This window comes from Oncorhynchus mykiss, chromosome 31, assembly GCF_013265735.2.
Source record: "Oncorhynchus mykiss isolate Arlee chromosome 31, USDA_OmykA_1.1, whole genome shotgun sequence".
NCBI classification, from domain to species: domain Eukaryota; kingdom Metazoa; phylum Chordata; class Actinopteri; order Salmoniformes; family Salmonidae; genus Oncorhynchus; species Oncorhynchus mykiss.
Genome location: NC_050571.1, coordinates 39,299,301 through 39,325,990, shown reverse-complemented (window position 1 = coordinate 39,325,990; position 26,690 = coordinate 39,299,301). Strand labels below are relative to the sequence as shown.

The 26,690-nt window shown below is 42.5% G+C and overlaps 1 protein-coding gene and 1 long non-coding RNA gene across 5 annotated transcripts in view; one reads left to right on the top strand and one right to left on the bottom strand.

The window, feature by feature from the left end:
* LOC110505137 (follistatin-related protein 5) overlaps positions 1-26,690 on the top strand; it is a 163,590-nt gene that overhangs the window by 129,784 nt on the left and 7,116 nt on the right. For all 4 annotated transcript variants that reach the window (XM_021584135.2, XM_021584134.2, XM_021584136.2 and 1 more), the window contains 7 exons: positions 3,965-4,126; positions 5,221-5,355; positions 12,601-12,627; positions 12,971-13,089; positions 15,981-16,130; positions 18,613-18,720; positions 19,306-19,430. In XM_021584135.2, coding sequence (XP_021439810.1) covers positions 3,965-4,126; positions 5,221-5,355; positions 12,601-12,627; positions 12,971-13,089; positions 15,981-16,130; positions 18,613-18,720; positions 19,306-19,430 — 826 coding nt within the window. The remainder of the gene's footprint in view (positions 1-3,964; positions 4,127-5,220; positions 5,356-12,600; positions 12,628-12,970; positions 13,090-15,980; positions 16,131-18,612; positions 18,721-19,305; positions 19,431-26,690) is intronic.
* On the bottom strand, positions 164-4,754 carry LOC110505139. Its single transcript, XR_002470694.2, has 3 exons — positions 4,651-4,754; positions 3,927-4,137; positions 164-803 (listed from the first exon to the last, which is right to left on the bottom strand). It is a non-coding gene; the product is annotated as an uncharacterized LOC110505139 (long non-coding RNA).

The following is a 26,690-nucleotide window of genomic DNA, read 5'->3' as shown; positions in this document are numbered from 1 at the left end:
GTAGTTAATGATAATGTATCGCTTTAATTGGTTGAAAAACAAATTGGCTGGCCCGGGTAAATGCAGCCTGGCAAATGATTTTGGAAATGGATGGGGCGAAAAAGTTCATCTTTGTGCTAACAGCCATCAGGGTTCACTGATGGCCTTTCGCTCAAATTATGCGTCAAAACATTGAAAAAACTCACATCAGAATTGTCAGGGGATAATGTTCGCCTTTCTTTGGAACTACAGTTCAGGGTTCGGTCTAAAAATACCACCTTTTGATTACCACTGCAGTTTATTATATAGAAATGCACAAGGGCATAAGTATATGACGTGTGAAAACTGGAAGAAATGCATTTCATTATAGACAAATGCTTATGTATTTTATTTGACCTTTATTTAACTAGGCAAGTCAGTTAAGAACAAATTCTTATTTTTATGATGCATAGCTGCTTGAGTAATGGAAAACAACTGATTACAGCCAGATGACTCAGCAAAATCTCCCCTCTACAGGCTTTCCATATGTTATTACATGCTTATTACATTGATTACTATCATAGGCTTTTTAGACAAGTTAATCAGCACTGAGCAATTGCGGTGACAATTTGTGAAAAAAAGCCACATTGAGCATTATTCTTGTGTCCGGGGCTGTTCATGTTCGAACTTGGTGTATGTGTACGTATTCACGTAAATTGTATCCCTCGACTTGGTGAAGTTGTCTTTCACAGTCTTGGTCCTCATTGGCTGTAGGGATGTAGAGCATCCGTGTATGGTTCCCTCTCTCTGATGTTTGGAAACCTCCATGGGTGGCCCAGAGCTAGCTGTGAGAACAGGCAGGAAGAAAGACTAATCACTACGCAGAGAAAAAGTGTTTTCCGTGGTGGGCGGCCAGAACACTCCGACAGCCCCGATAATGGGGCTTGCCTTGGTCGTGATGCTTGAGATGAAACACAGAGGGCAGGGGACTCACAGGGGCTACGAGTCAATTTGGTGAAAAGTTGAATGTCTGAAACCACCCTTGAGTGTGCTGGCAAGGCTGTCCCCTGAAGGGCTATGTGTGTGTGTGCCTGTTTGTATGCGTGCATGCCTGTGTGTATGCGTGTATGTCCGTGTGCATGCATGCATGCATGTGAGTCTATGTGTGTATTAATGTGTGTGTGTTTTTTTGTGGGTATGTGTGTGTGTGTGTGTGTGTTTGTGTGTGTGTGTGTGATACACACACTTCCTTTGCCACCAGTGCTGAAGGGAGACTTGCTGTGTGATTGACGGCAGGCTGGGGAGTTTTATGATGGAGCTGTCAACCCTGCTGTGTCCTATACTCGTATCACTATGTCTCTTGTCACTCCTAGGAAGACATCAGGCTACAACACGTCTCCAATTCTGTCTGAATTTAGTTTTGAGTGTGAAAACCGCTATGACTATATTTAACTTTGTGCCTGTCCGGAGCTAAAGGAAATGGTGATTCGAACATGAACAAGAAGTGTTTTTACAAATGCATGCACAGTGGAGGATTGAGGCATTTTGGGAGGGAGGGAGGAAGCACCAAGCCACTCACATGAAAATTAGAAGTGTTTAGAGAAATATATAATTTTTTTGTTCTAGGTTAATAAGACCTTGATTAACTTATATACAATGTGTGCTGACGGTAGTATATCAATTGGAAGTGGAACGGTGGAGTCTAAAGGCCGTCACTGTGTAAAGACGGCATGACCTCCAAAATGGTCTCCTAATCAAATCAGATCTAACGTTATTTGTCGCGTGCGCCGAATACAACAGGTGTAGACTTTACCGTGAAATGCTTACTTACAAGACCTTAACCAACAGTGCAGTTCAAGAAGAAGAACATATTTACCAAGTAGACTAAAATAAATAAAAAAGTAATAATAAAAAGTAACACAATAAGAATAACAATAACGAGACCCATGACAAATCTTTTCAGTCTCCTGAGGGTTGGAAAATCGTTTTTGTCGCGCCCTCTTCATGACTGTCTTGGCATGTTTTGGACCATGACAGTTTGTTGGGGATGTAGACACCAAGGAACTTGAAACTCTCGACCCGCTCCACTACAGCCCCGTCGATGTTAATGGGCGCCTGTTCGGCCCCGCCTTTTCCTGAAATGGTATTGATGTAACCGGTGGGAATCCGCAACATTAAACCATCGTTTTTATGACGCTTGACATAAAGAGTCAAACAACATTTTAAACTATGCATTTAATGGATTTTAGTGGTGTTATTTCTGTCAGCTGGCTTCCTTTATCTTACACCTGCTATGGCTCGTTCCGGTTGGTATGTTTGGCATTGCTGGGTGGCATACCTTCAAGCTGAGGCATGTTGTAGGCAGCAGGTTCTAGGAACCAGAATGTTACTGGGAGCAGATGGCCATGGCACTAAATCACTCTCCAGTCTCACACTCACCTGGCTGGCCAAAGGCTTCCTCTCCCTAGTCAAGCCCACAGGAAATAGTCTCTGTAGCCAGTGGCATTTCCTCTTCTCTCTCCTATGCCAGCCTACCAGGGTAGCAAGGTAGAAATCTTCTTTGAAGCCTTGATGTCACTGCTCTTTATAAGTGTATTTGAATCCTTAAGAGTCTATTGATGCGCCTGTACGTCAATCTAAGTAACATAATAAGAACATCCCAATCAAAATACGGTCCGTTTAGGCATCCTCCTATGGCGGCCTTCCACATCTGCGGTGGAAGGTGGTCAAGCTACAGCGGTGTTTGTCAGACCATGAGACAATCCCACAAAAATGTCTTGTCACGAAAACGTCTGTAACGTCCGAACGGTTTGGCCCACAAACAGACACTGTATGATTTTTTATTTTTTTTACGGTGTTGAATATTATTATTTCACTTTTTGATACCTAAAGGGGTCCTAAAATTCTAAATCAAATCGCAAATTGATCCGTGGTATGACCATCTTCAAACAAATCCATATTTTAGCTTAGGCTTTTAGAGGTTAAATGGTATTACTGGTATTGTTTTTACCTCTATTTTAAAGTGGGTCAATAGGCCATAGATTTGGGCCACATTTGCTGTGAATCAAATGTCAACGACAGGATAGCATGTCGGAGTGGTCTAATGTTCCCAATTGACCTCTATCAGGTCATTACTCTTAAATTCAACAGGGAAAGTGAAGTACAGAGAAACATACGGTCACGAGCTGCCATATGGACTTTGTTTATAAGGATTCCTCCACATAAAATTACAACAATATTGGAGGTGCACTTAATGAGTCAATAGTGCATTGACACACATTGATTAACTTAAACCTTGTAACTCATTTTTCAACAATGAAAATCATTTTTCAGCACTCTTTGACCTTAGTATTATGACAATCTGCCTTAGAATGTGCTATCCATTCTAAGGATTATTCAAATATATTAGTTAGATTTTGTACCACGAAATATGCTAACCAGTTATAGGGGCCCTGCATAAAGAACTATGTCACACTTTCATAAGCAATGCATAAAAATGACTCTTGTCAAAAACTGCAGGTTGACCTGTGGAATTCTGTGTCTATTGCTTCTAAATGCCTGAACATTGCTTATACATCTCCTATATCGAACACATCTTAAGTAAAGTTGTTAGATAAAAAGTTGTGCCTCTTCCTGCAGCTCCTTTCCCCCTCATCCCCGTGCCTGACAAAAGATTGCCCAAAATCAATGGTCGCCCAACAAAATCAATGGCCAGCCCCACCGAGGTTCCCTCCCTTATTTATCAAGCTGATTTGTTTGGGTGGCGCGGATCTCGCCGAGCACACCAATGTTTCTAATGGCATTCAGCATATGCTGGAAATGCACTTGATCCTATTGATAGTATGTTAATGCAGAGGTGAGAAGTTAAATGGACTTGGCAGACACCCTGAAAGAAAACTTCTTATCCAATAAGGCTGCCTCATTCCTCAAAAGCCCCGTCATTTTCAAAAAAGTGTGTGTTGGCCTACATTCATCTTTTCTCCTCTTCCTTCTTCCCACAATGCAGTTCCTCCCGTCATCCGCGTCTACCCAGAGAGCCAGGCACGGGAGCCAGGGGTGACGGCCAGTCTCCGGTGCCATGCTGAGGGTATCCCCAACCCACAACTGGCATGGCTGAAGAATGGCATGGACATCGCTACCAAACTGTCCAAACAGCTCACCCTGCAAGGTGGGTTCCATCTAGTCGCAGGTGGGGAATAGTGTTAGAAATTGGATCAAGCAACGCTGGCATACATCTGGGTCATGTTCAGTAGGGTATACCGAATCAAAATGTTTTGCAACCCAAGTGGAAAATATGTGTTCTTATTGGAGAAGTTAAGCTAGTACCTCCCAGTTTCACTCCATTTCAAAATGTTTTATTCTAGTGTCAAAATTGACTACAAAGTGGAAATTGGGTGATTTTGGTTATAAAGTCAGTCTTGGAACACAAGGGGTAGATGAAGGTTGTGTTTTGATTTGACAATGTCCATTTTTCCACTAACATGGGGTGAACAGCTGCGGTGATTGCGCTGTATCCAATAGCATAGACAGTGAGACAGGCCTGCCCAGCAGCTCCGACTTTGTTTACATAAGACGTCACGCACTTTCTTACTTGAGAATTACTGCACCAAACACCCTAGTTACATGTAAAATTGCACAACTAAAAGATCCTCAGCAAAAACGTCAACATTTATTGCACATTTCTTGAGTTACCTTAGATTCATCCTGGTGATTTTAAGGAAGTGAAACAGGCTTCCGCGTCTACGGTGTCTCATGGGGGACAAACATGAAATCGGTCAGGAAACACTCCTCCAAGACTGAAATGTCATTTTTGTTTCCGAGCAACAGAAAAACACGTGCCAATCGGCGTGTTCAGTGGCTCTTCTTAGTGCTGTTGGTGTGACACCAAAATCATTCCCCAGATGGGCAGACACCCTACCATTAGCGACAACTAGATCAACACAGTACACAATGACAACCCACTACATGGCGCAACTTTGCAAGGTCTCCCATTTTGACTTTCTCCAATCCTGTTAAGACCCCTCACTCTCCCGTCTCCTATCCTGTTAGTCTCAGTTATGTAATGGGGTGACTTTGATCAAAATTGGCAAACATACTCTTAAGTGTCACTGGCAACACACAAATTGTATTTTATCTGCATGTGGCCACACTTACTGACAGTGTCTGTGTGCGTGTGTGTGTATACGTGCGCCCGTCTGTCTGTGTGCGTGTGTGTCTGTGCGCGTCTGTCTGTGTGCTCATGTTTTCTTTTGTGTCGACCAGCTAACGGAAGCGAGGTGCACATCAGCAACGTCCACTTCGAGGACACGGGGGCGTACACCTGTATCGCCAAAAACGATGCCGGGGTGGACGAGGACATCTCCTCCCTGTTTGTGGAGGATTCGGCGCGCAAGACCCGTATGTATAAGTCATGATGTCTCCTTTGCGTGTGTGTATCCTTCCCTGGAGATAATGGAGACGCGCGGCTCAAAACATTCAATAATTCATCCAGTCACTTGTTAATAGTTTATAACAAATTGAATAATAGAACTTCAGCTAGAGAAATGATAGATGGCTACACACAATATTATTGTCTCCTATCTAGTGGTTGGGTGGTTTGGCTATGGATGCTAATGGTTGTCATTAGTAACAGGGTACCTATGGCAATGTCTGTGTTGTTTATTTTTTTTATCTTAGATTCTTATTTAATTGAGAGAGATTTGCACTGATGGTCCCGTCATCAAAAGGCGTGTGAAATTAATTCAGCTTTTTGAGGAAATGTTTGGGTGGCCCTACGGGACAAAGTAGAATTGTGATACAAGTACGTGTTCAGAACAGACACAGTCCTATTCATCATGAAACTTTCCAAAATGTAAAAAAAAAGAAAAAAAAAAGAGATCAATCCCTGATTAGCAAACCACGTTGTCACTAATCCTCTTCTCTCCTAATAAGCAAGGCCAGACTCTAGTGGATTACGACACCCAGTGTCATCATTGAAAGGGAGAAATGATGGCACTGGGTGGCATTTTATCTCCATGGCAATTTCCTAACGACCACAAGGGGCACCGCGAGTGTCTATTACCATTTAGTAGGCGTGTTGGCAATGGGGTTGAAGATGGGCTTAAACCGCGAGCTACGGCTCAGAGGATTGCGGGTTCAATCCCGGTGCTTGGCACTCATTTTGTATTTTTTGTTTTCCTGCTTTAACCCTATCCCAAACCTTAACTACTCAGAATGAATAACTGAACTTAGGTTTCAGTTTCACTTTTGCACAGTTTGACTGGCAGCTAAAATAGGGCCAAAAATATTCTGTAATTAAAACGGTATGCACACTCTTTAATCTATAGACGGCTCCACATGCCATAATTAAAACGGTAAGCCATGCCACATCTCTGTTGCTGCAGTTACGGGGAGGGATGGTGTTTTATTTGGAGCTTGTGTTGTAGTAACAGCACGTAAAAAGCAAACAGAGCAACTCTAACTCTCAAGTCACTCACATGTCCCCTTCGATGATGCATTAGGTTTAGCTGCTGTCCCAGCGACAGTGACACACTCCACGTGCCGTCACACATCACAGGATCACTCAGAAGTCAGTCAGTTGCCTCCTTTGAAGATTTGAAGTCACCGAGTATGATGAAACTGCTCAGGGGTTTGACACACGCACTGGTGACCATTTTGGATCATCCCCAACCCAGAGAGCATACTTACTCTTGGGTCAGAATTCAGTCAGTCTCCTTCTTTGAAGCTTTGAATTCACTGTGTATGATGAAACTGCTCAGGAGGTCTGCACACTTGCGACCATTTTGGATCCACAGCCCATAGTCAACATCAAAGAGATAGCAGCGTGGATGTTGAAATAGTCCACCACTACATTATAACCACCCAGCGGCACCCCAATGCATGTTTGACCTCGTCTGGTCTCCCCTTATTACCCCTGTGGACTGTCTACTTATCCAGGAGCTCAGCTTGCTCTGCTAGACCGCAATGCAGACTGCCTCTGGTTGCCTCTCTAGCCCTGAGGCTATGTTAGTGCTCTTAGTCAGTGTGTAAGCTGAAGCGCCGCTGTGCACGACTGATGCATCCCACCACTCTCTCTCTTCTGTATGAGAGAGAGAGAGAGAGAGAGAGAGAGAGAGAGAGAGATGTCAACAACTGCAAGGTGATACACAGTCACAATAGACAGTTGAGCACATTTTATGTTTTGTACAAAATAATGTATTATACCCTAATTAACCTAAATTCACTGTATTACAGCCATCACTGGAAAGTGATGTAGCCTTACAGTAGGGTATGGAACATCACTTTGTTTATGATGTACTGTAGCCTACTTTCTTATATCCGTATATTAACATAGACTTGTGAAAGACACTTGTGATCAGCTGATGCATGTGATATATGGTCCATGTGAACTGCCCTTCATATAACCAGTGTAACTTGTGTCCCTGGGCTGGCTAGCTTTAACCTTAGCCAAGCTATTCCTAGACATCTCTTGTCTCCCTCTTCCCTCCCGCCCTCCCTTCCTCACCTCCCTCCGTCCCTCCCTCCCATTGGATAGCTGTCTGCTGTGCCTCGGTGGCTGTCGATCCCTCAATGACCTCCCATCTTTACTGGGAGCGGTACAACCTCAACCCCTTTGGCAGTTGGAGCCGTGTGTGCACTTTCAACTCAATGCTGTCGACCATCGTTTGCTAGAGCTCCTTCATATCGCCCTTTATGTTTTCAGGTAGATGTGATGTCACACCACATGTTATATTTGAATTTCTCATGTCCACTATTGTCACGGTGTGAGTTTTCACTCGTGCAAATGGCTCAGTAGGCTGCATGGTTCATACATCAGGTATATAGTACAAAATAAACACAAGTATCTTGGCTGCCTTATTCAACACGGTGTTGATAGATTGCTGAAGTAGTTATAGTAACACCAGTGTGAGAAACGTGATACTCTGAGCGAAGAATGAACCCCACTCAGTGGATTCACCTTGAGCTCGTTCAAGGTCAGAAACCTGCTTTTCGCCTCCGCGAGAGTCAGACGTTTTTATTGAAGCTGTTGGTCCAATTCATCACCGTCAAAAAAAGCATGCAGACAATATTCAGAGTGCTCCTTTAAGAGTCAACGCCAGGGATTGTGGGTTCGATTCCCACGGGGGGACCACTACAGAAAAAGTTATGAAATTGTAGGCAATCACTACTGGATAAGAGTGTCTGCTAAATGACAAAAAAAATATTAGAATCATCTGACAAGAACTGGTGCTCAGCTGGCATGAATATCTGCCCTGCATTTAAAAATGGCCGCCAATTATTTCTGGAGCGTGTGCCTTGGTCAAAACATAGAGAGGGACATGTGCCTACAGCCTAAGCATTGTGAGTACTGTGTGTGTGTCAACATGAGTGTGTGTGTATCAATCTCTCGCTCAACGTCCCTAAAGACAAAGGAGCTGATCCTGGACTACAGGAAACAAAAGGTCGAAAACGCCCCCATTCACATCAAAGGGGTTGTAGTGGAGTGGGTCTAGAGCTTCAAGTTCGTTGGTCCACATCACTGAGGACCGATCATGATCCAAACACACCTCTTCCCCCTCAGGAGGCTGAAAATATTTGGCATGGGCCCTCAGATCCTCAAAAGGTTAAACAGCTGCACCATCTTGACTGGCTGCATCACTGCTTGATATGGCAACTGCTTGGCATCCGACGGCAAGGCGCTACAGAGCGTAGTGCGTACGGCGGCCCAGTACATCACTGGGGCCGAGCTCCCTGCCATCCATGACTTCTATACCAGGCGGTATCAGAGGAAGGCCCTAAAAATGTACTCCAGCCAAGTCATAGACTGTTCTCTCTGCTACCACACGGCAAGCGGTACCGGAGTGCCAGGTTTGGGACCAAAAGGCTCCTGAACAGCTTCTACCCCCAATCCATAAGACTCCTGAACAGTTAATTAAATGTCTACCCGGACTATTTGCATTGACCCCCTTTTTTTTGCATTGACTCTCTTGCACTGGCTCTATGCAAACTCACTGTACTCTACCCACACACTCACACTTACTACACTGACACTCCAACACACACACACACACACACACACACACACACACACACACACACACACACACACACACACACACACACCCCACACACACACACACTCAGACTACATATGCTCACACACACAAAACACACACACACACATGCATATTGACGCCACACACAAACACACACACACACATTTTAAAAATGTTTTAACTCTGCATTGTTGGGAAAGGGATCGTAAGTAAATATTTCACGGTAAAGTCTACACCCGTTGTATTCGGCGCACGTGACAAATACATGATTTTGATTCGGGGTGTTTAGGTGTGTGTGTGTGTGTGTCAACGTGTGTGTGTGTGCGGGCATGTTTGTGTGTGTGTGTGTCAATCGATGCCCATCACATTCGATCACATCATGCTTTCACACTGTGTTGGCCACGGTTCACAGTCCCTATGCAGAAACCTAAGCTGTGTGGCCAGCAACAGCAGTGTCATGGCCTGTCTGTCTGGCTGTGGGTCTGCAGGGGCTCCATTGTGAAGCGTTTGTAAGGCCTATATATGCCACCCTTGAGCATGTGTCAAGCATGTACTGTATGGTGCGTTAGGGTGTGCAGGCTTTTGTTGCAGCCAAGCACTATCACACAAAATTCAACAAATCCTTGAGCTCTTAGTTGAATCAGGCCTTGTCGGGTATTGTGAATGGGAGAGCGACAGGCTTTTGTTACGGCCCAACACTACCTTGACAATTTCAACAAATCATCAAGCCCTTGAATCAGTTGAATCAGCTTCATAGGACATTGCCAATGACTTGCGGTGTATTGTAATGCCAGTGTGTGACATTATGACGACTCGGGGAAGGCTGTCGGAGACCTGCACTTTTCTCCCTGACGTAAATATACATTAAATGATTAAAATAGTATAGTGAGGCTATAATTCTAAAAGTAAAGTTTCCATCACTGGGAGTCTTAACAGCTTGCTGTCGGGAAAGTACTTATTTGAAACCATCTAAAACATTTATCCTGCTTTTTCTCCTGACGAGGTAAAATCACATGGGTAGCTCCACACTTCTGTCTCACCAATTACTTGCGCTTTTGAATTTTTCAAGGATTTTCCCCTCCCAGGATTAAATCGTTGGCTATTTTTTTCTTTTAAAAGATGATATACTATCCCCCCAGTAGTCAGTTCTCTCCACAGAATTCCACCTCCAATTATAGAATAGTCTTACACCTTTGAAGAATTCCATTTCGGTATTACCCGGTATAGTATGGCTGGGTTGTTTCTCAATCCAGCTAAAGTTATCCTTCCAATAATGAAGCGTCCTTATATCGGCAGGATTAAGCTTTTAAACACAACTGCAGCAAAATAAAAACCTGGTTGAACATTAATCCCTTTACAGCGTTTCATGGAATTGGAACAGGAAGAATTGAAGTTGATGTACACTTAAGTCGATGGTGATACAGCATAGTTGTTGGTGGGCAAATATTGTCAACATTCCATTTTGTTTGTGTGTGTGTGTCTCTGAACTGATTTGTCATCTTTGCCTGGACGATCACATTCTCTAAGCTCTTTGTGTGGCATTTTATTAACTCGTATTTCAATCTTTCCATAACCTTCTATCTATCCATCCATAACTGATGTATCATGGTCAGACCGTGAAACAGGAATGTTAATGAATCCAATTGAAATCTGTGTCGTCATCATGTCAATAAAGCCAGGCAGTATTTGGACAAAGGTATTTATAACCAGCTATAATTAAAACATATCCTCTGTCTCAATTTTACTATGCTGCCAGGTCAATTTGCATAACAACTGACACACACAGCAGACACAACGTGCCAATGTTGCCAGGCGACTCAATCCCAAACACAGGCTGATAAATCCAATGAATCACAGTGGGAGAAGAATAAAGAGAGGAAGACACCCAGGGTGATTGTGTTGCGAAGCGTATTTTCATTTGCATCTGCCGACCTAGCTAAGTTGGGGATGCCTGGCATCACCTGTTAATTCAGTCAGTAAGTCTGCTAGCTGCGATGTCAGGATGTTCCAATCCACAGGCACTGTGCCCAAATTTTGCAGCTGTGTGCCCTTGTAAGCAGAGCAAGTTTGTGTTGTAACCTTGCTGGTGGGAAGGTGTCGTTATGTGGGGAATGTGGAGTCCCGGCATAGTGAACCCCGCCGCAGCTGAAAGTGGCGCCTAGCTGTTTTATAATATGGATGACGAATATGATTTATGTGCCCCTTGTATGTTTTAGAACGAGCGCAATCTTTCTGCCCTGTGATGAATAGCATCATATTAATGCGTTATTGGAAAAGACTTGGGCGCCAAGACCTCATCTCATAGCCTTCCGCCTTCCTCCATTTTCCCCAGCAGTACCAATTTGGCGCTTTTTTGAACACCACCAGAAACTGGAACAACTCAGTGTTCCCCTGCCACTCCCCTTTTTCTTTCCACGCGCGTCTTTAATCTACAGCAGTTCTCTGTGTAACTTGAACTCAGTTCTTTTAAATGAGACCAAAAATGTATGCACGAGCGCAAGGGAGTGGGACTTGACACAGCACTTTTGAAAGATGAGGCTAACAGGTCTGTTTTGCCACGACCAAAGCAATGGCACAACTGCTTTGGCAGCTATTTGTATTGATCTGTCTCTACTCTCTCCACACACCAGAAGAGAGGGCGAGAGAATGAGCAGCATCAAAAGAGGGAAAGATTAGAATTGGAGCTGAATTGGGGCCCACGATTGCTTTGCCAACAGCCAGGAAAATGGAAGATGGAATGGAAACAGGGGGTTGTGGGATGGATGAACGATAGGAGAAGGTCGTCGTGCTTATACGGTGGGAAAATCAGGATATTCAAAACAAAATGGGGCTGTTATTTGCATTTTGCTCCTGAATAGCAAATCGAACATTTTCCTGTGATAGGCCGATCTCACTCAGTACGCAGGCTCTGAGTGTTCATCGATTTTTGTGGCGAAATGAGCACGTCTTTTTAAGAGGCATATCATTCTCAACTCAAAAGGCTCTGAGGGCTTTGCAGGGTTGTAATTCCAGGTCATGCATTACATTTGCTTGGTTGGTATGCAGCTCAAGTTTCCAATTTCATGTAATTAGTTGTCTCAAAGTGAATTTCATGACAATTACGGCATTTTTAGTTAGGAAAAACATGTAGCCCCTTCAATGACCTATGGAACTCATCTACGCTGGAGATATGTGTAGACTTTTAATGATAACTCTAGTAATAACTAATACATAAAACATATACTAATTGACAGATAATTACCTGAGGCGTACCTTTATTTTATTCAATATCTTTCATTGCATGTGGTACATGCTTTGGCGGTATAAAACACAGAGGGCTTTTTAGGTGGGCTAACAACAAAACAGGAACAAACAAATGCTTTTTGTTTGTATGTATTTTCAATATACCATCTGGATTGTGTCTCACCCTGAAGTGTTTGGTATTCAATTATTCTAAAACAGAGGGTTTTCTATTGATTGGTTGTTGCAATAAGTATCAAAGAGACGGTTTTCTTCAAACAGACATTTTGTTTTGTCTAAATCGGTATGTGAATTCTTACAAAGGGATAACCATTAATTCCACAGTAATGCACTCTCTTTGTCTTTCTTTTCTTGTCATCCCATTCAGTGGCAAACATTCTGTGGAGAGAGGAAGGTATGTTGGTATTTAAACCATTTGTTGACTCTCATGTTATACAGTAGATTACTATAACATGTTATAAAGCAGATCAAATGATTTTGATTGACACAATTTCAATTGACATGTCAAGCTGTCCTCATATAGACACCGTTTGTTTGTATAATGTCCGTTTCTAACGAACATCTAATAATAACTGGGTCCGTTTTCAGTTATATTGAAGTAGCTAATTTCCTACCTACTCAACTGCTACATTTTAACGGTGCTGTACATCGTGCTCCATGCCATTTAACATAGTAGTTTGTTGTTAACCTTGTAATAAAACCTGTCTGACTTGTAACAAGGTTGCATTTCTCGCCAGGTCTTGGAATTGCCAATATGTTCTATGTGTTTTACGAGGATGGTATCAAAGTCATCCAGCCAGTGGCATGTGAGATCCAGAGACATATAAAGCCCAGTGAGAAACTACTGGGACTTCAGGTGAGACTTCTTCCACAAGAGAAACACGTCCAGTGCATGTAGCATTGTAGGGCTACTGCTAGCAGATTAGCTGTTAGCTAATTAGCATTATTAGCTTGAGGACCAACCACCTAGAAGTACGATTCCTTCAGGTGTAATGCCTTTTAACAGAAACACTTCCTCTTCATGTATCACTGTGCTCGGTATAGAGGGTTGGCCTAACAAATTAGCTTTAGCTAGCTGTTAGCTAAACAGTGTTCATATAATTAGCTTAGGACCGACCACCTGCTTCGGTATTATCAACACTTTGATAATTATTTGTGTATTTCACATTTGATCTTGCAAACCTGTCACAATCTTTTATTCAATGAAATGGTTGCGTCTCATAACAAATGGGGAGTTGATTGTCTCTCGTCACTACTGTTTCTCATATATTTGATTAAGTGAAAAGATCATGCACTTCTGGAGGGTTTGTCAACTCCCAAAAGTCTCTCTCGCAAGTCAGGCTCCTCGTTGAATTGCCGTTTTGACGTCAAAATGGTTCTCACTCTCTGCTGCGTCTTCCATTTTGAACCGGCGTATTATTCAAAGCCGGTCGCTGATAGATGCCCCTCAGATTTACACATGTACTCAAATGGGTGCATTCCTCCTTTCTACCTTTCACCAAAGAGCCTTTGTTTATTGGACAGCTGTTATGTGCGAAGGCGAGCCATGAATGCACAACGATCAGGCCCCAAGCTCCTCGGAGAGACGACATCTGTATTAGGATATCAATAACGGGGAACTCTATGGCAGCAGCACAAGCTCTGTCTACAAATAATTTTGTGTGAGTATGTGTGTGGCGTGTCTGTGTGGGTACTACTGGACAGAGAGGATGACTTTCAGAGGGAGGCGAAGATAGACTACTGTTGATTTGCCAGTGTATCAAGACCATTCTGGAAATGGCGCTCACATCTCACATTCTTGATTGATCATTCATGGTAATGACCCAATAATTAATTATTCTTAAGCGTTATATGGGAGTATTACTGTGATACACAGCCAGCTGAAGAAGCGATGCTGTTCGAAATTCAGTGGCGAGGCAGATACATTTCCTGAGGCAGGAAGCAAGGGGGGCTAAAGAACAGGGATGTTTAGGTTGAAGGATTGTGTTTGTCGTGTCCAAGGCTAAGAACTAGTCTTGCTCATACCACAAAATCAAATATGATCTTGGTATGTTACAGAGCCCAAATTGTCCTCACCCGACAACCTTTCCAGCATGTTTTCTATACTTCTAAAGCTTTCCATTCGATCCAAGGGCAATGTTGGTTGAAAATAACACAAGTTTTTCTTCTGCCTACCTGACTAGGGTTTTGCACATGCTCAGTTGCGACTTACTGCAGTGTTGTCTACAGGAGGGTAGAGGTAGAGTCTCTGAGGTATTCAGTCTCCAGATGGCTTCTGCTTTGATAAAGTGGCAGAAATTAAAAAATATGACTACATCCCAGAGTTTTAATAGTTTCCTTTACAAACATGTCCATGAAAATGGAACTTTGTTTATCTCGTTGACTGCCAATTCTGGGATTTAAAGTAAAAGGTCTAACAGCTACAGTTGCCATGTGATGACACAAACATGAGCACCCACATGAACAGAAGCCTTGAATTACGTGTAGTATTGGCATGATACATTGGCAAATCAACAGTAGATTATCTTCGCCTCCCTCTGAAAGTCATCCTCTCTGTCCAGTAGTACCCACACACAAACCAACAGCCACAGACACGCCACACACACGCACGCACACACACACACACAATCCGCCATTCACAGTCTCCACTGGATGTCAGAGTTAAGGTTTCACACCTCTTCCCCGAGATTATGGGGCCCGCGGCGGTGTGGCGATGTGTGACTTCTACCCCCCTTCTGTGACAGTAGGACGCGAGTGAGTTCGTCCTCCTAAGGCCATGGCACAAACCAGGCCATGAGGCCTCAAACAAATCTTCCCTTAGTTCAAGAACAGAGAACAGACGCTGGGCTGAGCCAGGCTCACAGGCCACGGGAGGGGACAGGGAGCGAAGAAAGGGACATAGCAGGGGATAGAAGGACAGAGCATACTATGGTATAAATAATATAGTATTCACTGTAGTGTTTTTGCAGACTTTATTGGAGTATTCACTGTAGTATTTTTGAGCACTATTGTAGTATTTACTATAGTATACTGTACTATACTGTAGTTTTTATAGTTTATAATAGTATAAATACTGTAGTAAAAGAAAAGTGTAGTATATACTTAAGTAAGTAAGTATACTGTAGTATTTACTGTAGTGTTTTTGATGACTGTACTTTTTTTGTGGACTGTAGTATAATATAGTATTTACTATTGTATTTTTGCAGATATTACTGTAGTGTTATTATCTTGTATATAGAAGTAGAGGCTTTCTCCTTCAGGAAACCTACTGGAGAAATATTAAAAAACCATTTACTATAGTATTGTAGAGTATACTACAAAATGCTATAGTAAGTACATGATTGAGCGATACTACAGTGTGTAGTATAGTATTCTACAGTATACTACAGTTGACTGTAGAATTCTATAGTAAGTATTGTAGTATTCTATAGGGAAGTAGTATTTTTTTCATGTGGGCAGGATGCCAACGTTAGCCAGGTTGAGGGCTGTGGATATAGGGTTTCAGAGTGTAGGACCGTGGTGGATTGCACACGGGCAATAGGGAGATTGTGTGTGTGTGTGTGTGTGTGTGTGTTCATGTTGCTGTTGGGATAAGAGAGACTTGGACTTGGAGTTAGCTGATAAGGGAATGACTCGAAGACAACAAAGGGGAAGAAAGGAGATAAAGATAATTTGTTTTTTAATGTGTCATTTTGATAAATGTTGCACAATACATGTATTAACTGTGTGTGTGTGTTTTATTTTCAGGCTGAGGTTTGCCCCAAGTCAGTAGGAGAGGTCAAGCAGAAGTGTGTGTGGTCATCAGCAGTTAACGTGAAGGACAAGTTTATTTATGTCACACAGCCAACATTGGCCAGAGTGCTTGTGGTCGACATCACGTCTCAGAAGGTTGTCCAGGTAATTTCGGCCACGAAAATTGGATAATCAAGATCAGCTTCCCCTTTGGACAGGTCCTGCTGTGGAGTGTTATGAGTACCGGTATGAAGTAAACACAATAACGAACCATACATACGGCATCCATTAGGAAGACTCTTAGTTGTCATACGAAACAACACATGTCCAGTAATAGGCTACAGTACACAGCAATGGGTGTAATGTTGTATTGTTTAAAATAAATAGCTATTCTGCCTTTTTCATATCTGCACTCATTCTCCTTCACTCTGAGTTAATATTGTATTTTTCCAAGCCTCGACTCGGAAGGACCTGGAATATTTGTTTCACAATTTCAATGACATTTTTGATCTGCACTTTTTTGAATCTGGAACAATTCATAAAGCAAATGTTGTTTTTCCGAACATCATTGAACAAATTACGAACTTGATGAGTCTGAGAGGCTTACACTATTCACTACAGCTGACAATCATTTAGCACTCTAGCTATTCTGGTCAAGGGATGGACACAGACTTTTTCACAAACCCTCAGTTGAGTCAGACTTCATTTCGATACAAATGCACCGAACTTTAGCAACTCAATTATTTTCTGTGATATAGATTTGGATTTTGTTGTTTCCAAAGTCTTTTCCATCAACCGACCTCTGGTCTTTGTATGGCTTCTTAAAAAAAATTAATTACATCCTAAAAAAAAAACAGTGAAAGCTGTTCCCGTTGCTCAGATAGATACAGGTGATTGTGTTACGTACTTCACCTCCTTTTACAGCCAGTATATAAGCTTATCAGTGGTGTAGTGGAGGGTAAACACACATAACCGTTGTTTACGCGCTTTTTATTTACACACAAAATTCCTTGAAACTGTAAAGAGTTGCTTTATTCACCGCGAACGGCGATCAGTGTTTATCCACCTATTCTTTTTTTTTATTTTTTTTTTTTTACCAATGTTGACCATGACATCGCAAAAAAGAATGTCGGCCTGACATCATTGCAGTTTTGCCTGCTGGGAATGGTTAACCCCATGATGAACCAAAAGGCTCCAACGTTCTTACAGTAGGAGAGTACCTTGAGCAGAGCAGGATGTGTATGTGCTGGGTTAAAAAGGTTTGTGCGTCTCGGAGTAAAAGGACTCCGCATGGGGGCCAGAAGGCGCCCAATTTCTGCTGCTGAAGGCTCCCTAGGGTCAAACCGGTAGTCAGGTTGTTGCGCTGGCGACCATCACAGGCTCATTATTGGGTCACCTGGAGGCCTGGCTTAATTACTTTAGATGAGCTAACGCTAATTAGCCACCTGATCCTCGCTCAGCTCTACCAAGGAAAGGAAAAAGGGGGTGGGGGGGTAATTTGGGTGTCTCAGTTTATTTACTCATCTTCTCTTTTCGCTTTCAAAATTGAGTTGTACTTTATATTGACTGTCCTGCCACTGTATTGTATGGATCATCCATCAACTTTACAATTTTGTATTTAAATAGAACATCAGCATACTGGATTGATTCTGTCTAATTCATAGCATATCCACTGTCACAGACACAGATTAGGTACATGTGAATATGGAGGGAATAATACTGTCAAGTCCTCGAGAGGCGGAAGTTGCCGGAGAAGAACAACAACAATGTCCACACCTATTCCATCTGATTACTACATGCTCAGAGATGAGTTATGACTCAACACATCTCTCATATCTCCTTGTACGATAAATCCCCTCGAGTTGTTTACTCTCACAGTAATACCATGCACTTTAACATGAAGCAGCCAGGTAAAATGCTCCATTAAGATTTTTACGGGGAGAAAAAAAACACTACTTCACCTTCCTTCAGCTTGTTTTGGTGTCTGCTCTAATTTCTCAGAAAGAAAGAAAATAATTGCTTTTTTGTGCCAAGCTAGGTGTAAAAAGCTGTGTTGTTGTGTTGTTTTTCTCACTGTGTGTTTTCTACTGTCAATCCGCACCCGAGTGGACATAATGCATGAGTGCCACACACATGACTCATCCGTCGGAGCCGGCTGGAACACATCGTAGCCAGGTGTCAAGGAATGGATACGGATTGAAAGCAATTACTTCGGTGTTGTCGAGCAATTGCCCTGTCACCACTCGATTTGAGAAGCCGCTCCACGTCCAAACACCTCATACATAAAAAAGGTCGAGCCTCCCCTTTTGTCTCGTTCAAAAGGGAAAACTTGACTCTTCCTGTCAAATCCAATGCATTAGCGAACAGGGAAAGTTGTGATATGCACCCCGCCGAGCGTCAAAGGGTATATCTGTCTAAGAACCGTGTTGAATGGTCCTGATTTGCCCTTTAAGTGCAGACCTGTCTTCAAATAGTTGTGCTTGCCTCAAGCTGCGCTTGATTGCGCTTGCCTGATGTGATGGAACCAATGGAAAAGTCCCAAAAGTGCAAACCCTGTCCACCTGGCACTCCAGGAAGGCTAAGGCAAATGATCGGACTGGGTAAGTAGTGTGCTATTTAAGGTTTGTTTTTGTGTGTGTGCTCTCAGACGGTGAGCACAGACCCCTACCCGGTGAAGCTGCAGTATGACAAATCCCACGACCAGGTGTGGGTCCTCAGCTGGGGAGACATGGAGAGAAACTTTCCTACTTTGCAGGTAACTGTTTGACATCACAATGAAATGCACCACATAGAGTAGTGTTACGTGTTTGTCTTGATACTAATGATCTATACAAGTGGGTCTATGTATGTGAAATAAGCAATATTTAGTTTCAACTCACTGTTTAATGATGTACTATTTTATGTATTATGATATGGCATAAAAAACACTTGTGTTGTGACATTTTCGGAACACTACTATGCATTACTATGCATTACTATTCTTCCAATGGGATACATTATCAACTATCAATCCAAGTTTGGTCAACAACCCTTTCCCAAATGGCACAGTACTAGGTGGCCTTTTCTGTTTATAGTTCAATACAAGTTATTAGCCTGCACGGCTTTTGGATTGTTCGGAGGTTCCAGTCTCTTCAGTGCATTGCGGCATAATTAAGGCTAGCCTTTCCTGTATGCGCACACTGGTACAAACGCACACAGAGGACCTCTCCTCCCAGTGTGAGTTCATGTCAGAAGCGATGCAGGAGGCAAACACAGTGAATAATTCACGAGGGCCGTGTTAAATATCTCCCCCCATCTTCTCCTCCTTTCCCCTCCTCCCCCTCTCCTGGTGTGGTGCTAGGTGATCAATCAGGCCAGCGGGAGTGTGTCCCACCATACCGTCCACACCCAGCCGGTTGGCAGACGCTTTGATAGAGTGGAGGATTTCTTCATTCCTGCCGCCAGCCTCATCATTAATCACATCAGGTACGTCAGTGTCGGTATGTGTGTGTGTGTGAGAAAGAGAGTCAGAGTGTGTTCGTTTGTGGGTGGGTGGGTGGTTGTGTGTGCGTGAGAGAGTCAGTGTGTTTGAGTGTGAATTTAAATACAGACACCCCCCCACCTCCTCGAACCACGCCCTCCTGCCTTCTGAAAAGCAGGGGGAGGTGAGTTTACTGACCCACTGCTCGTCAGCAACATATGCAGAGCAGATCGATTTGGTGCCTGAGCTTTTGACGGGCACTCACCGAGACTCAGTCCCGAGCTGCTGACACACTGAGGCTTAACTTGATACAGAAGGCCTAGCGCAATACCAAACGCTTAGCTGGAGTTGAAGTTGTGGAGAAAGCCAAGTGGCAAGCTGGATGTGTCTGGGATTTAAGGATGTTAACAGACTCCCGGAGAGTTGCATTCGCAAGCCCTAGTTGTAATTAGGTCGACTAAGACTTGTCTGATAGGGTTGCTAAAAAAACATGGAAGGTACTGAGAATGTACACTACCGGTCAAAAGTTTTAGAACACCTACTCAATTAAAGGGTTTTTCTTTATTTGTACTATTTTCTACATTGTAGAATAATAGTAAAGACATCAAAACTATGAAATAACACACATGGAATCATGTAGTAACCAAAAAAAGTTTTAAACAAATCAAAATATACTTTATATTTGAGATTATTCAAATTGCCACCCTTTGCCTTGATGACAGCTTTGCACACTCTTGGCATTCTCTCAACCAGCAGTCACCTGGAATGCATTTCAATTAACAGGTGTGTATGGCCCAATGCAGGAGATGAGAAGCAGGTACAGGGAGTGAACCATTTAATACAGATGGACATGCAACGGAACAGGGACAGCGTCTGGACATTAACACGACACGACAAACAATGCTACTACCGGGAACAACACAGAGGAGCAGACATATATTCAGGGGCAATCAACAAAGTGAGGGAGTCCAAGTGAGTCCAATGAGCGCAGCTCGGCGTAATGATGGTAACAGATGCGTATCATGATGGGTAAGGAGGGGGAGCGAGAGCAGGGCATGACAGTACCCCCCCCCCCCCCCCCCCCCCAGCCGGATGGGCCGGCTGAAGCATGACGTGGGATGAGAACCTGCCGAGCCAACCGAGGCAAGGAAAGCTCTCGAGCCAGCTATGAAGTGACAGCCCAATGAGCCAGCTTAGGCATTGGCGGCGGAATCCAAGCCCGACGTCACCAAAAAAACAAGAAAACTCATGGACCGGCTGAGGCATCCGAGCCCGACGGGCCGGCTGAAGCATGACGTGGGATGGGAACCTGCCGAGCCAATCTGGGCAACCTCCCCAGCCAGCTAGGGCATGACAGCCCGATGAGCCAGCTTAGGCACCCCCGGTTCCATCGGAGGCAGCCCCCAGGTCCGACGTCACCAACAAAACAAAACCCTAAAAAACTCCCTGAAAAAACCCAACGCAGGAGATGAGAAGCAGGTACAGGGAGTGACCCATTTAATACAGACGGACATGCAACGGAACAGGGACAGCGTCTGGACATAAACACGACACGACAAACAATGCTGCTACCGGGAACAACACAGAGGAGCAGACATAATATATACAGTACTGGGCAAAAGTTTTAGGCAGGTGTGAAAAAAATGCTGTAAAGTAAGAATGCTTTCAGAAATAGACATGTTAATATATTATATTTATCAATTAACTTAATGCAAAGTGAGTGAACAGAAGAAAAATCTACATCAAATAATTGGTGTGACCACTCATTCAAAACAAAACAGCATAAATTCTTCTAGGTACACTTGCACAAAGTCAGGGATTTTGTAGGCATATAGTCAGGTGAATGATTAAACCAAACAGGTGCTAATGATCATCAATTCAATATGTAGGTGGAATGTGCGTGTGGAAATTTGAAATGGACGTTATGGAACTCCCTTGTGTGTTTCGCCATTAAATGTGGCGAATTATACATTTGCATCTGTTGGCCATCCAGTAGCCTATTAATGTATATGCCATTGTAGGCTACGGTAGGCTACCATTTGATACAATAAATATGTTGAAATGACTATTTCACTTGAGTCATTGCTACTCAAATTGTGTGGCTTGTGTAGCCTACCTTGAGCTGGCAAACTAAATACTCCATAACTTCAGTGTATTGTGGTAGCCTTGTGTTATTATGGAATAATTATTGGCCGTGTTTAATTAATTCAATGGGAAGTTATCAAAGCTCTATCGAAATTGTCAATTAGTTATTACACCACATTAGAGAGACGTAACAGTCAGTCAGATGAGGCTACAGATCAAGATAATCAATGGCATGTTGTTGACAAGCATATACAGTTCATATTCATATTATTCATATTTAATTCAGTGATTGAAATGACGACCTCATTCTCAAATCGCCTCGCTATTCATGTTGAATAAATTAGTCTGTTAATTTGAACTAAGCAAGCTGCTAAATTGTTCAGTTTACATATTGCTTACATTTCAGATAGTCTACTGTAGCCTGAAGACTATCTAAATAAGATGTAGGCCTATCAGGGGCTATAGCCTCCCTGCATCTAAGTGCACTCAGGCTATCCGGAAGGCCAATGTTAGTTACTTTAAGGAGCTGTTCTCTCTCTGTGGGTCGAACCCCAAGAAGTTCTGGAAAACGGTTAAAGACCTGGAGAATAAACCCTCCTCCTCACAGTTGCCCATGTCCCTTAATGTTGATGATGTGGTTGTTACTGACAAGAAGCATATGGCTGAGCTCTTTAATCACCACTTAATTAAGTCAGGATTCCTATTTGACTCTTGCCCACCCAACATTTCCTCATCTCCCACCCTTTCTAATGCGCCTATCCCCAATGTTTTTTCCCTCTTTTTCCCCTGCCCCGCTACAAAGTTTCTCCCTGCAGGCAGTCACTGAGTCCAAGGTGCTACAGGAGCTCTTTAAACTTGACCCCCCAAAAACATTGGGGTCAGATGGTTTAGACCCTTTCTTCTTTAAGGTCGCTGCCCCTATCATCTCCAACCCTTTTAACCTGTCTCTCCTTTCTGGGGAGGTTCCCATTGCAGCCACGGTTCGTCCTTTATTTAAAGGGGAGATACATTTTTATTAGATTTTTTATTTAACCTTTATTTAACTAGACAAGTCAGTTAAGAACAAATTCTTATTTACAATGACGGCCTACATTTTACCCCAGCTGCCAAACTAACCCTGATTCAGATGACCATCCTACCCATGCTGGCATGGGGAGACATAATATATAGATCGGCAGGTAATGGTGCTCTCGAGAGGCTATATGTTCTTTGCCATTCGGCCATCAGATTTTCCACCAATGCTTCTTATAGGACACTTCACTGCACTCTATACTCCTCTGTTAACCTCTCTGGGATTTGTGGGAAGCTAGCGTCCCACCTCAACAACAGCCAGTGAAATTGCAGGGCGCCAAATTCAAACAACAGAAATCTCATAATTAACATTCCTCAAACATAGTAGTATACACTATCTTAAAGATAAACTTCTTGTTAATTCAACCACAGTGTCCAATTTCAAAAAGGCTTTACGGCACACCATGCGATTATGCTAGGACAGCACTAGCCACAAAAAAACAAATAGACATTTTCCAGCCAAGGAGAGGGCTCACAAAAGTCAGAAATAGCTATTTAAATTAATCACTAACTTTTGACGAGTTTCATCTGGTGGCACTCCCAGGACTCCATGTTACACAATACATTTTCGATTTGTTCATAAAGTCCCTCTTTATGTCCAAAAACCTCAGTTTAAATTGAGCGGTATGGTATGTTCAGTAATGAATTGTCTCAAATAACATAGTCTTAAAGATAAACTTTTTGTTAATCCAGCCACTGTGTCAGATTTCAAGAAGGCTTTACGGCGAAAGCAAACCATACTATTATCTGAGGATAGCACCCCATCAAACAAACACAGACAATCATATTTCATCCCACCAGGTGCGACACAAAACTCAGAAATAACGATATAATTCATGGCTTACCTTTGAAGATCTTCTTTTGTTGGCACTCCAATATGTCCCATAAACATCACAAATGGTCCTTTTGTTCGATTAATTCCGTCGTTATATCTCCAAAATGTCAATTTATTTGGCGCGTTTGATCCAGAAAAACTCTGGTTCCAAATCGCGCAATATGACTACAAAATATCTCATAAATTACCTGTAATCTTTGTCCAAACATTTCAAACAACTTTCCTAATACAACTTTAGATCTTTTTTAACGTAAATAATCGATAAAATTTAAGACGGGATAAACTGTGTTCAATACCGGAGGAAAACAAGGTGGAGCTTGCTTTCAGATCACGCTCCTCTATCAAACAGTACACTTCACTCGACCCTCGTTCTGAACAGGGCTACTTCTTCATTACACAAAGGAAAAACATCTACCAATTTCTAAAGACTGTTGACATCCAGTGGAAGCGATAGGAACTGCAAGCAACTGCCTAGATTCCCATTGAAAACCCATTGAAAAGAGAGTGATCTCAAATAAAAAAATCCTGGTTGGTTTGTCCTTGGGGTTTCGCCTGCCAAATAAGTTATATTATCAAACAGTTTTAGAAACTGTGTTTTCTATCCAAATCCACCAATTATATGAATATCCTAGCTTCTGGGCCTGAGAAATAGGCAGTTTACTTTGGACACGCTTTTCACGTGAAAGTCACTTTACCCCACCTACATGTACAAATTACCTCGACTAACCTGTTCCTCCTCACATTGACTCAGTACCGGTACCCCCTGTATATAGCCTCGTAATTGTTATTTTATTGTGTTACTTTTTATTACATTTTTTACTTTAGTTTACTTAGTAAATATTTTCCTATCTCTTTCTTGAACTGCATTGTTGGTTAAGGGCTTGTAAGTAAGCATTTCACGGCAAGCATTACACCTGTTGTATTCGGCGCATGTGACATACGATTTGAGAGAGATTTTGAGATCCTCTGTCCGAATTTCATCACTCAAACTCTCCTGCCGGATTTATCTATAGTTATGCGCATGCGCAAAAGGTAATTTATTTACAATTATATATGAGGTTCGAGCCCTGAATGCTGATTGGCTAAAAGCCATGGTATATCAGACCATGGGTATGACAAAAATAACTTTTTTCTGTTGTAATTATGTTGGTAACCAGTTTAAGCAATAAGGCACCCTGGGGGTTTGTGGTATACGGCCAATATACCACGACTACAGCTGTATCCAGGCACTCCGCATTGTGTCATACTTAAGAACAGCCCTTAGCCATGGTATATTTGCCAAATACCATAACCCCTCGTGCCGTATTGCTTAATAACAGTCAAATGAGTTAAACCGACATCCATTGATGGAAAATTATCTGGCTAGTTTAATAAGAGTGAATTATCTTTTCTTTTGAGACATATTCAAATTTGTTTATTACTTCATGTCGTAGTTTGCAATAATTATTATTTTGATGAAAATGCTTCTAACGTCGTTACGTCGATATTCCTTCTTAATTGGCTTAATGTTATGGAAAAAAGGTTTATTGTATGAATGTCTACATGGAATCTACATTTAGTCCACAAATAGACTTTAATCTATGACCATTCATTTTGCCCTAGGTGTACTCAATTGAACCTCAATTGATAGGTAGGCAGACTGCCACCCTTTAGGTCAAGCCATGCCCACTCTGGATAGCTCAAACTCAATCAAGCGCACTTATTGATAGCTTTTCGTGCGTAAGAACTCCCTTAGCCTCAGGCAAGATCAATCCATTGTGGATGTGCCCAACAACTCCACCAAACCAATATGCGGTCAGTGCACCTCATAGCCCAAAACAGGAGTCTCAGTGCACTGAACATCACAATATACAAAGGCTTTGGAGGCTTTTAGATTTATCAGGAAAAACCATCCAGGGGCTTTGGGGAGCTGCGAATCAATGCCAAGGATATGGCATTGTGCACAAGGACTTTTTAAACACCCTATTCCTTTGAAACGTCTGATAACGCAGCTTAAAAGAGCACTTGATTGTGCTCTTAGGGCGCAAACATCTATTGAATGTTTTTGCTGACTCTATTATAGAGGTCTTGGACTTAAATTCCGGTCCAATCTTTTGTACTGTTGTTTCTACCTCGCTTGGTGGGGAGTCGACAGTGGTGAAAGTTTTGCTGGCTGTGTTGTATGTCATGTTTTTACACTTCTGTCAGTGACTGAACGATGGAAAATAAGAGTAGATCTTACAGTGTTCATATGGATTTGAACATGGACGTATACAGTCCTTAGCCTTCCTTCATTTTACAGTAAGTAAGTGCCGCCATTCTTACATAAACATGGACCTTTGTCTATAACTCATCTATATCTTACAGTATTTCAAAGCAGCATAATGCATTTGGCAGGTCAGCCGAGCAGTACACTAGTAAGGTTTAGACCAATGATATCTAGGATGTAAACTCTGAAAGCTTCAACAGGCCTTTGTAGTTTTAGCAGTAGGGTTATTGCCGTGTGCACGGTACTGAAAGCTGGCTTATGTTAGGTAACAATACATCAGCAAGTCAATGCAATGCATGAAGTGTGAGAACGTTATTTAAAATGTGATTTTAATTTTCATGTTGGAGGATGGTTTAACATAAATGGCATATGGACTTGATGATACATTCAATAACCCGCACATAACACATTCATAAGTAGTGTGCGCAAACATTTCTTACATGCTTATGTCAAACACCGCAAGTTGATGCTTTCATTATGTTACAGTTCTGAAATTATACATTTGTGGTGGTAGATAGAAGCATTTCATCTATGTTCATGTCAAATCAAATCAAATTGTATTAGTCACATGCTCCGAATGCATCAGTAAAATACTTACTTATGAGCCCCTAACCAACAATACAGTTTATAAAAAAAATAAGAATAGGAAAATAAAAGTAACAAGTAATTGAAGAGCAGCAGTAAAATAACAACAGCGAGACTACATACAGGGGGTACCGGTACATCTGTCGGGGCACCGGTTAGTTGAGGTAATATGTACATGTAGGTAGAGTTATTAAAGTGACTATGCATAGATGAAAGCAACAGAGAGTAGCAGCGGTGTAAAAAAGGTGTGGGGGGTGTGGGCAATGCAAATAGTCTGGGTGGCCATTTGATTAGATGTTCAGGAGTCTTATGGCTTGGGGGAGTCTTTGACAATTTGTCTTTGACAATGTTTAGGGCCTTCCTCTGACACCGGCTGGTAGAGGTCCTGGATGGCAGAAAGCTTGGCCCCAGTGATGTACTGTGCCGTACGCACTATCTTCC